At 44.9% G+C, this 12,373-nt stretch overlaps 1 protein-coding gene across 1 annotated transcript in view; it reads left to right on the top strand.

Annotated features, from left to right (window-relative positions):
* sec24d (SEC24 homolog D, COPII coat complex component) overlaps window positions 1–12,373 on the top strand; it is a 244,257-nt gene that overhangs the window by 173,975 nt on the left and 57,909 nt on the right. The window contains exon 13 of the mRNA XM_078543241.1: window positions 6,994–7,087. Within this exon, the coding sequence (XP_078399367.1) occupies window positions 6,994–7,087 (94 nt within the window). The remainder of the gene's footprint in view (window positions 1–6,993; window positions 7,088–12,373) is intronic.

Raw genomic sequence — 12,373 nt, 5'->3', positions numbered from 1 at the left:
AGCATACAAAAACATTGGAGTTATCTAATCATACATTAAAATAAATATGAGCACATTTGGTTCTAAGGGAAAATGGAAATCATTTGATCAATTAAAGAGATTAGCTAATCTCCATTTCTTTCTGTTGCAAAATATTTTCACTGGACGAATATTCCAGACACCCAGAGTAATGCACTGGGGACCTGGGTTCGAATCCCACCGCTGCAGGTGGTGAAATTTGAATTCAATGAAATGCCTGGAATTAAAGATGACCAACTGGTCTAATGATTGTCATAAAAACACATGTCCTTTAGGGAAGAAAATCTGCCGTCCTTACCTCAGGCCTACATTTGGCTCCAGATCCACTGCAATGCCCTCTGTATACAGCTCTCAAGGGCGATTCCATGAATGAATGAATGAATTTTTAAAAATTGCAGATAAACAGCCTGTGACTTATCACCCCTTAAAAAAGACAGAAAATCACTGGTTTAGCACCTGCAACTTTCTGCAATGCACCCCCTGATTGCACAAAATTGGCCCTTTTTGTTCCAGCTATTGTATTTTAGTGCCATGCAAACTGCTTCCCAGTTACTACACAAAGCAACTGTGATTATTTGCATGACTACACACCTCTTGGAAAGGCATCCATCACTCTGAGTGCCAGCCCAACTCAGTTGGTGCAAATCTTACTTCTAATTCAGAACAATATGGGTTCAAACCTGACACCAGGACTTGAACATGTAGGTCTCAGAATTTCTTTGTAGTTCAGCCGGTCTTCCACTGTAATTTTGGCTGTCACAGAAGGGGTGAGTTTTACAGGGGTCGGTGGGGGGAAGGAAGCATACTACTCTTTCCCCCAGCTCAGTGTCACATTCTGGGAAACATTTCACTGAGGCGTTCATGCAGCAGTTAGAGGCAGTGACAGCCCAGTCTCTGGTACTTGGAGGACTGCTGGAGAGCAGCCACCCAATGAGTCCAAGTCAGATGATGAGCCTCTGGAAGCGGCCTTCACAAACATGCTGGAGATGCAAAGACAAGCGGTGAAAAATCAGGTAGAATTGTGAGAGGCAGTCAACAGACTAGAGCAAAGGATGGGGAATCCATCCGCATTCTGTCCGATGTGGCTCCTCAAGGTCACCATGGGAAGGGTGGCAGCCGCCATAGAGAACTTTGTCCAGCAGATCCTGTCGGATTTGCGCTCGGATCTGCACTCCATTGTTATAGGCATTAGTGGGATTCATCAGTGGCTAGGTGAGAGGGGTGCTGGACACCTTGACCCCCCCTTTCAGGTGCCCATTCTCCTCAAGGAGTCAGGGAGAAGTTCTCAGGCACCCAGAGGTAGGATGAGCGTCAGCTAGACACCCCAGGGTCCTCCACACGGGACGTTCCAAGAGTGTCTAGCTGCTCCAAATCCCTTCTGCCTGTGACCCCATCAGCTCCAGCTGTTCAGGCCGAGGAAGTATCTGCCCCTGAGCAGGAGACCCTGATCAGGCAGGGGCCATCCAGGCCTCGGGTCTCCAGAGGACATCCACCAAGGCCATCTCAGGCAGCAGGGCGTAGCAGTCAGGAGGCTGCCTCCACCTTTGCTGCAGATGTCGGGGCTACACCCAGGCGTAGCGGTACGGTTAGAAAAATTAAGGAATGTTGACATCACTTCTGGGTCTCCGGTGTTCAATCACTGTATATGTCATACACCTTTGTAAATACATTTGCTATCCATGAGAACGGTCTTGTCATTTAAAAGCGTCGTCGTGCACATACATCTATGTGCCCTCTTATTGCAGGGTTGAGCCATGTTCCCGCTTAGTGATCACCTCCCTTAGCCTCACATTCATGTGATGTCTAGCTGACTCATGATAGTTTCTCTACCCTTGTGTTATGTCAGGGAGATGTGACAAACTCCTCATTGGAAGTGTTTGCAAAAAGCATTCGTAACCTCAACTCCTTACAATACATCATGGAGTTAGGCAGGCTAAATATGAGGTTTAGCTGTAGTTGCCTTTCAAACTGAGAAGACTGTCTTCATTGTTAGTGCCAAAGCACAAGAGCTGCAGCCATGATGTTCTCTCCAACCATGGACGCATCTCAGTGTCTGCTAAAAATTTCTCATGAAGGTGGTGATGACTGCATGAAGTCCTTTGATGCAGCGTTTGAGCTGTTGTGCCAACTTTCACTTCCCAGAGCGCACGGATACAGGGTTCGCCGCTGATTTTTCCAAAGATTAGGGCCTGGTGAATTATGAGGGTTGAATGTGCAAGTCCGAATGCTGAATTTGCTCTCAATGTTACTGGTTGTAAAAGCCTGTCAGTGCACTGGCATGGCACTAAGGGACAGGAGGAATGTGGCCATGTCCCGTTACCTGCACCTTATTCCCCCTGGAACATTGTGGCTATCAGCTTGGCATGGGCACATCTTCCATGTTGTGCTTCTTCGATAACATCCTCATGTGGAAGCTGACACTCATTTCCCTCTTCAGTTTTTCGCCCTTCCTGCTCTTCATTGTCTGAGGAGCTCTCAGCCTCCTTGATGTCGCCCTCTGGCAAGGGATCCCTCCTTTGAATCTCCAGGTCGTGAAGGGCACAACAGACCATGATGATCTGGGACACCCTCTGCAGAGCCCCACCTGAGTGGTCCAAACATCCGAAGCACATCATGATGCCAATGATCTGCTCGATGATGGATCGTGTGGAGCTATGCGTCGTGTTGTATCTCTCCTCCAAGGCACTCTGAGGATAATGCACATGTGTCATGAGCCATCATTTGAGAGGGTTCTCATTATTCCCAAGCAGCCAGTCCTGTAATCACTGAGGCCCTTCGAAAATGTGAGGTACCTGGGAGTGACTCAGGATTTATGAGTCAGGGTACCTGGCACAAATCTGCATGATCTGCTTCTGACGATCGCACACCAGTTGAACATTCAGGGAGTGGAACCCATTCCTGTTAATGAACATCAGGGGCTGCTGCCATGGAGCTCTCAAAGCCACATGTGTGCAATCGATCGTACCCTATATGCTAGGAAACCCTGAAATAGCTGCAAATCACTAAAATTTAGTAGGATGGCTAGCTTCATGGTGTGTGAACTTTGCATAATGATAAACCTTACTGTAGAGGGCATCTGTCACCTCCTTGATACATTTATGTGTTGCGGACTGAGATGCCGCATTGACCCCCTGTGGATCCCTGGAATAATCTGCAGGCAAAAAAATTGAGTGTGGCGATGACCTTCAGGGGCACTGGCAGGGGATGTTCTCTCAGTCCATGGCATGTTAGATTCTCCCGCAGAATGTGCCAGATATGATCCACCGCAGCTCTTGACAAGCACAGATATACGCGGCATTGTTTCTCGCTCATCTCCAGATAGGAACGACGTCTTTGGTAAACCCTTGTTCGTGCGAGTCACCTCCATGGGATGGGTCTAACCTTCTCATCCTCTGGTTCTTGTTGGGGCTCCCCTGGACCATGGGCCCCAGGCAGGGCCTCCTCTCGAGGCTGCGCTAGGAGGCGCTGTGCCCTTCTCCTCCTCCTCAATCAGATCACTGCCATCAAGAAGGCAGCATTGAGCCTAGGCTCTATTATTCAATCCTCCTTCTCCCTGTGGACTGATAGATGCAACAGGTTAATGAATACTGGACAAATATAGTAAAGCTCCCACTCACAGCCACTGTCATGCCCTAGAGTTTCGTCCTCACAACTAACTTTTTGCTGATACAAACTCTCAGAGCTTGGTGACCAAGATGCCAACCTTGATACTTGACATCTCAATTTGACAGAAATTGGAAGAGGTTTGAATGCATTCATGAAATGTGCCACCTTCCGAAAGGCGCTCCTGCAATCTCTGATTTGGCATACTGATGAAGGTTAACTTGCACATGAGCAATGACTGGATGCCCTTTGGCCCATAATCCATGCCAATTTGAGAAAGCACATCAGAGGCTTTCCTTGATGATCTGGAAGACATGCAGCAGTTGTGCGCCCTTAACCTGCATTTTCCATTCTCACATTCCTCTTTGTTAATGTTCAAATGAAGCCACTATATTGGGGAGCCAATGACTCCTGCAGTGTCTTGCTAAAATGCACCAAAAGGCACTGGCTCCAATGCGACCTTCTCAAGGAAGTCTTCCTCTTTCCTCTCAGCTCTGCCTCTATTTAAATGTTGCATCCCTAAGCAGTTTGAAGGTGACCCCTGAAAGAACCCCTTAGTCCAGCCGTGGGCTCCTACCACACTGCCCCAGACCCCTCCCGTACACATTCTTTTCCAGTTTCAATTTCAAACTGCACCATTACTTCATGCTTTCAAGATGCTGGTGCTTCATTTTTATTTTGAGACCAGCCTCGACCCTCCCCCTGTCAGTGTTCAGGTCCTTCCAATTTTCCTGGAGCCTCACCATGTGCAGGTAGACTTACCTCGGGTTATTCTCCAGTGTCCATCAGTAATCCTGGATACCATTGTTGTTGTGGTGGAAATTCCAGCCCTCTTCCGAACCCATCACTTTTGATGACCCGTGTCCCATATGGACCTCACCCCTCCCCTGTGGAGGCTGTGTGCTTGGTCATGTCCAGAGGAGAGCCTCCCAGGAGAGCTTTGAGTATCCTTCCTTTATTACGTTTTCCCCATTTACAGGCTGCAGATGCCTCCCTTACTCATGACCACCCCATTTGCAGCCCAGTAGCGAGCCAGACAAGCCCACTGCCACCGACTATGAACATGCCCTGCACACCAAACTGTGCCTTATCCTAATTGAACACACAGCCCTTGCCCCTCCTTGGAGTGGGAGTACGACGTGCTGTAGTCCTGTAGCATGGCCCGCAAAGCCCCAGGACTGCCTTTAATTTTTTCTCCCTGACTGTGAGGTGCACAAAAACCCAAGACTGCCTTTAATCTCTCACTCCGACCTGTTGGCACCAGACCAGAGACTGTGACTGCTTTTCACTGAGCTCTCCCGTTGCCTTGTGACCGATCACAACACAGTCTCCCTTCCCCCACACCCCCACCCGCTCACTGAGTCTCTGTGAAAGCCATCCCTCTTGTACAACACTAACAAAACACCACCACCACCCCCCCCCCCCCCCCCAATGCCCCAAGCTTCCTATTCCAGAGTCTGCGTACATCCCCTCCCATTCATGCAGTTCAATTCTCATTCACCCCCTTATGTGTCTGCATTCTAATCTTCCATGTCGGGCTCCAGCTTCCCCACCCTTGGTCACCCCTCTCCTGCCATCATTGCACCCCCCCACCTTCCAACCCCACATAGCCCATGCCGCTCCCCTCCCCCGCATGCCTTCATGATCCTCCCCCATCCCCAGGTTCGCAACGCTGGTCTCTGTTTCAGGGTGCAGCCCTGCCCGAGACCCACTGCACAGTGGTGCCTTCTTGGGGTATGGAGACACCCAGCATGAGCAGACCAATCCTACATCCCCACTAGTGTGGCGTTACACCACCATCGCTGAGATACCAGAACAGCGCTGCTGCAGGTAGCTTTGAATGTTGCCCGCACCTCAAAGTCACAAGTGAAGTGAGGGCGGACAGCTGCACGCCACTCATTTCTGAACATGATTTGGACCAGTCTAATTTCCTGCTGGCTTGATGAAAGAATGGAATGGGGCTCGTGATTTCATGCAAATGGTGTTCCTGACATGGATCAGCAGGAAACCCAACCCGCCATCAATCCGCCATGAAAGTGATGAGGGAAAGTTCCAAACTGATTTCCCATCAGCGGGAATCCAATTTTTGACCTTGCACGGCATTTTCTGCTGCTGCCTGCCACAAAACCAACCAAAGGCAGGAGGGGAAAATTCCACCCATGGGTGCCAGACTTAAAGTCCAGGGTCTTTGGTCAGGGAGGGATCAGGACCCCAGTGAGGGGTGGAGCGGCATGGGAGGCCTGGTTTGAGAGGGTGGGGGAAGCACAAAGGAGGGGTACCATCTTGAGGGGGTTGCCCCCAAAGGGCACAGGGGACCTCCCCCCTGTCCCCCACCCTTCCTTCCCGCCTTTTATCCCGAGTTGGGAAAGTAGCAGGCAGGCCACTTTCCTTCCTTCTTCCCCTGCCAACCGTATTATGGTGACGGAGATGGAAACAGACCCTTAAGTTACCTTTAATAGGCAACAAGTGCTTCAGTAGGCCTCAGGGCGGACGGGCTAGCTGACACCTTACCTGCCCAACATAACATGGGGACAGCTTGGGGGTGGCTACAGCTTGGAGGTGGGCTAGCCACCCATTTTATTTTACATGTCCCCCTCCCCCCCCACCTTCAAATAAGCTGGTGGAGGGTGGGGGGGGCGGGGGGGTGGTGGGGGGTCTGTCAAATGCCCCTCTGAGTTCTTTGCCATTTTTTGCATATTTCCTGATTGCTTTGAAAAGGGACAGGACAAATGCAGAACCTGTGGCAGGGTTTCCCTACACTTGAAATCCTTTGTTTGGGATCTGGTATATTACTGGAGGCCAGAACATTGAGTAAGGAGATACATTCAGATCTACACAAAAGTGAATATGGGCTCCACTGGGTCAGGTAAACAAGTTATGGCAGAATTGTGCCACAATAATATCGGTATATTATGCAACCCTGCCTGGGGGGGGCAACATTGCAGTAAGACTACTGAATTTTCAGAACAAGGTGTACCTAATTCTTCCTTTAACTGAAACTGACTGTAAGTTCCCCAGTGAGATCATACCTATGTAATTGAAGTGGGGTGGAGGTTGTAGAGTAAAGGGTTAACATCAGGAGCAGCTGATACTGATGTAACTGTGATGCAATGCCACATGATTAAGTAACTGAGACCTGGTGGGCAGCAGAAGTACAATCTCATGTGGTGTACCGAGATATATAGATCTGTAAATAAACAAGAATGGTTTTTACGAATAACAGCCTATGGTAACATTCTTAGGGTAACAGGCAAACCTTAAAGAAATACCAACCAAGACCCAAACCCAAGACAAAACAGGGGAAGCGTGGGGTGGGGACGAATGTAAATCAAACTACTAAGCATTAATTTTAACCTTGTTTTATTTCTAAAGCCTATTGGACCAGATTCCCGAAATGTTTGCTGACACCAGTGAGAGTGAAACTGTCTTTGCCCCAGTTATCCAAGCTGGTCTAGAAGCTGTGAAGGTTTGATGTTTTTCTTTGTGCTTCTGGCAATATTTAATATGCATAGTTGATCTTGTACAAAAAAAACCCTAAACTCAAAGATCTACCTTGTTAGTTTTACTTCTATTTGATGCTGTTTAAGATCTTCTCAATGAGATAAGTCATAAAGCAAAGTCATAGTTTAACATCAATAATTAATCTAAACATAACTTAGATCATGCTGCTTCAGAATCCATTTATAGTGTGGGATTATCCTCTCCGATCCTGCCTTAAATTGATGGAGAATGCAAGTAGTGAGTAGTCACGCCATTTGCCAACCTCGCTGCCCTGACCAGAGTTAACCTCCATCCGCTCCCCCCTCGGACACTGCTGGTTACACCTTCCCAATGTACTACATACAAGTGACAAATTGGCAGGCACATGGGAGCCAGGACCAATGGTGAATTGTCTCCATCTCCATGCCAGTTACCAAGACTGCAATGGAGAAGAAAACCCAGGAGGCAACAATAACAACCCTGGATTGTTCTAGTGTAGGGAGGAAGCGCTGAGTCATCTGCTCAGAAGAGAAGATCAAATTGACTGGGTCCTGGGCAGGTTAGTCACCTGGCCAAGTTTAACTAAACCCCCACCCACCTAGCCCCTGGTTTCCACTAGGTGGATGGAGTTAACATTATGGGTGAAAACCACCAAACATTTTGGCCAAAAATCCAGAATGTGAAGATTGTAGTACCATATTACTAACTAGATTAGATCAATCAATATATAAAAATGAGTCACGCCTAGAATGCCTGGCACAGAATAAGTTATGACGTTGTCGGCTCCCAGAGTCCAGTCTTTCCAGAGTCCAATCACTGCCGATGAGTTTCAACATCCACAGTGCAGGGAGGGACAATGCCGATTAATCTGGCAGATTATTAGAAATGTAAATTGTAAATCAAAATCATTGTATGCTTTTGATTTCCTGGCCCTGCTACATCAATTGCATATATATCTTTGAGAAAAAATAGAATGTGCACATTGAATGAAATTCAAATTACAAATTTATATAATTATAATGGTAAGAGACCATTCTTCCCTTAATATGACTTTTTACTACCTTTTACTCAATTCAAAGCACAATCATTGTTTCAGCAGTCTTATCAGTCTGTAAAAATTAATTTTTGCTTACTAAGTAGAAGCATTCTACTCTAGTATTCACTTGTTATACAGCTGTTTTTTTTGTGGAGGAAACACTGTTGTAAAAGCACACAAATCATGAATCCCATAATAATGGTCTCCATAACTATTGCAGTTTTATGGGAACTTTATCAGGTTTGTTTTATGCTGGATTTCATCACTGCAGAGTCCAGTAGGTTTCTGCACTCTCAATCATTCAATATCAGAAGATTATGGTAGCAACAAAAAGATACTGCTAATTACAAATATGTTGAGTTACTTCACTCTTTTTCTGTCGGCTTTGTAAATGCGAAGAATGTCAGCTTATCTCAAAATGCAGTATCACATGAACAAAGGGCATGTTTATTTTTAGTTTATCCCACTGGGTTTATTGGACTTGAACAGCCCCATTTTAAGGTTCTGTCTTTAACTTCAAAGCAAGGCCTCTGTTGTCAGAATTAAAAGGGAATATATTGTGCCAGTACTCCCTAATACCAAGAACTTGTAATAATTATTCACAACTGCCTTGTTAATGTAGACAGTACTAACTCTCTGAAGGCAAATACAAACCACATAACCTTTTAAGTAAGTGGACAGATCTAATTGCTATTTTCTTTGTTCCCAAAAGACAGACTTTCTTGTTCGTCACTAATTCTAGGTTTTTTTTCATTGATAGCAGCCAAGATCTCTTCATGTTTTGGCTGAGGATTCAGATATGCACAGCTGGAATTTGAAATGAAAAAACACAACCACTTTCTTACTAAGTTAGAATTAACCCTTTTTTTGGAATTTGTAGATCCGCACATAATCAATTGCTGACAGCTTTGTGAATTTTGCAGAAGTTATTACGGGCAATTTTTCGACTGCCACCCGCCTAGTTAATGCTGCAGAAGACGATGGTCGACAGATGACTTCTTAAAAAAAAAATTGGCTGCACAATGCATTTTTTCAGCCAAGATTTCAAACAGGAGATGAGTCAGCATTCCCACAGAAAATATGCAGGTGCTGACTTATATATGCAAATTGGTCCTAAACTGGCGGTAGGACTCTATTGTAAGTTTAAATCTAAAGAACAGGGCCTGCCCATTGGTATTAGGTCTTAGAGCATGACCAGTGATTATTAAAGGGATCACTGGAGGACATGCGCATAACAGTCACTAAATAATTTTCCCTCTATTTTTATGCAACTGAGGCCCAAATTCAAAAATGGTTCAGGCCTCACACTACTAGTACAAGGCAAGTGGTGTAATTCTTCAGCCTCCCGTCTGCCTGATCTGGACAATTGTTGACAACTGGCACACTGGTGTGGCTCATTGATGTCCATGCTCTGTGCAACAAACTGGTAGGATCTGCACTCATGTTCAACATGTACACCTGGCATCTCACATAACATATGCAGGTATCAATCATTGCCATGACATCAAAGGAATTGTCAAAGGGAGGCCAGGTGCTAATTTGTTAATTTTACCAAGACCACTTCAATGAGACAGTTTGGAGCTGATATGAGATTTCAGAGATTATTTAAGGGAATCTAAAGAAAAGAGAGAATAAGACATGACCATAAGACGTAGGAGCAGAAGTAGGCCATTCGGCTCATTGAGTCTGCTCTGCCATTCAATGAGATCATGGCTGATCTGATAATCTTCAACTCCACCTTCCTGCCTTTTCCCCATAACCTTTGATCCCCTTACAGATTAAAAACCTGTCTATCTCAGCCTTGAATATACTTAACGACCCAGCCTCTACAGCTCTCTGCGGTAATGAATCCCACAGATTCACTACCCTCTGAGAGAAGAAATTCCTCCTCACCTCTGTCTTAAATGGGTGACCCCTTACTCTGAGGTTATGCCCTCTGGTCTTAGACTCTCCCATAAGTGGTTACAACCTCTCAGCATCTACCCAGTCAAGCCCCCCGAGAGTCTTATATGTTTCATTAAGGTCGCATCTCATTCTTCTAAACTCTAATGAATACAGGCTCAACCTACTCAACTTCTCCTCATAAGAAAATCCCTCCATACCCAGGATCAACCTAGTGAATCTTCTCTGGACTGCCTGCAATGCCAGTATATCTTTCCTTAGATAAGGGGACCAAAATTGTTCACAGTATTCTTGGTGTGGTCTAACTAGTGCCTTGAATAGTTTTAGCAAGACTTCCCTATTTTTATACTCCATTCCCTTTGAAATAAAGACCAGCATTCCATTTGCCTTCCCTATTACCTGCTGAACTTGTATGTTAGCTTTTTGGGATTCATGCACGAGGACTCCCAAATCCCTCTGTGCTGTAATTTTCTGCAGTCTTTCTCCATTTAAATAATATTCAACTCCTCTCTTCCTGCCAAAATGCAAAACCTCACATTTTCCCACCTTATATTCCATCTGCCAAGTTTTTGTCTACTCACTGGAAGGAAGTTTGTGTGGAGTATTACCACCATGGGGACCTGTTGGGCCAAATGAACTTTTTCTGTGTGGTATATTCTCTGTATTATGATGTAAACTGTGGGGGAAATAAGAAGAACAATTTAAACATATTAAACTGGATTTATACCCTTCAGCATATGCACAGGAAATAAATGTGAACAGTTCAACTATTCCTACCTAAGCAAAGTTTTTTAAAAAAGCCTTGAAATGAGGAAACTGCTTCCAGTGTGGAATCCCAGTTAGTTGGATCGTAATTTTGACACAGAGACCAGCACAACTGATTTGTGTTGCTTCTTGTTTTCTGGCCATTGACCTTAATGGATGGGAAGTAAGAAAACCACTATATGGCTGACTGACCTCTGTACCTAGTTCTCTGTTTTACATATCCAGAAAATGAGATTCCACACCAGAAGTGGAATGCAATCTCACTATTTTCAAGATCACTGTATACTTTATTCCTTTATGTGTTGGCCCTGAGGCCCTAGAGAGAGAGCACAGAGAAAAGCAACAAAGATTATGCCTAAACTTAGATCTCATAGTTATGAGGATAGGCTTAGAGAGTTGGGTTATTCATTTTGTAGAAATGTTGTCTTAGAGGAGATATGATAATGGTTTTTAAAATTATTTAAGTATTGGATGCAGTAAATTCAAATAGATAGTTATAATGGGTAGACACAGAGAAAAAAAATCCAATGGCAAATTTCAGGATAAACTCTGGGAAATACTTTCAAGGTTTCAGTGACAATGGAATGCCACATCCAATGTGCCACAATGCCTCCTCCCTCCCCAGCTTGCAGATTCTTCTTAAAGAAGCACATCTATCAAGAACTTATTCCAGAGGATATCAACCCTTTAAAATGAAATACTTTATGACATCTAAAATACTGTTAATCTTGATCATATTCTCATGCATGGATCATTTGATGCAACTTGCTGGAAGATGATAAAACTAATATTCCATAAATATGTACTTGAATCTTTCATTAAAAAATGTTTTCCTGCCAATTTTCTCCCCTTTCCAAATGGCATTGGGCAGAATTTAATGTGAGCAGTGTGCATCCCATCATCCACTATGAAATCTGGTGGCACCCCCATGACCCTGATCTCCAGGAGCCCCAATGGCATAAAGTTCCTAATTTGCAGCGGAAACAGTTAAAGTTTTATTTTGATGATCGTTCATCAGAACTGGAAAAAGTTAGAAATGTAACAAACTTTAAGCAAGTAAAGGAAGGAAGCAGCAAAAGGGAAGATCTGTGATAGAGTGGAAGGCAGGAGAGATTAACTATCATCCCTTTTGTAATTTAATCTTTCCTCCTTGCACCCTGTTACAGACCTTCCATTTTGTCCTTTCCCTAGACTCCCCCATTCTCCTGCCTCTGTACTTGCTTAAAACCTTTTGCTGTTGTGGTAGAAGGTCATCAACCTGTAACATTAACTTTGTTTCTCAGTCCAAGAATGCCACCTGACCTGCTGACAACATTTTCTGTCTTTGAATAACAAACAGAGGTGACAACTCTGACCAATTTTTTTCCCATCTCTTTAAGTAGTGCTGAGGTCAACTATAACATTCCTACCACCAAGCCAGCTGAAATCAGCATAGTATGGATTTAACATGGGCTGTTTCTTTTCTGTATGATTCAGCTGCTAATTGTCTTAACTAGCTGACCATTGGATAAATAGGATTATTTCTTGCGGAATATCTAATGAAAGTTGTGGAAAACAGAGAAAATTGTG

Source organism: Cetorhinus maximus, chromosome 1, assembly GCF_964194155.1.
Source record: "Cetorhinus maximus chromosome 1, sCetMax3.hap1.1, whole genome shotgun sequence".
In the NCBI taxonomy this organism is placed as follows: domain Eukaryota; kingdom Metazoa; phylum Chordata; class Chondrichthyes; order Lamniformes; family Cetorhinidae; genus Cetorhinus; species Cetorhinus maximus.
This window is presented reverse-complemented; position numbering and strand designations above follow the sequence as displayed.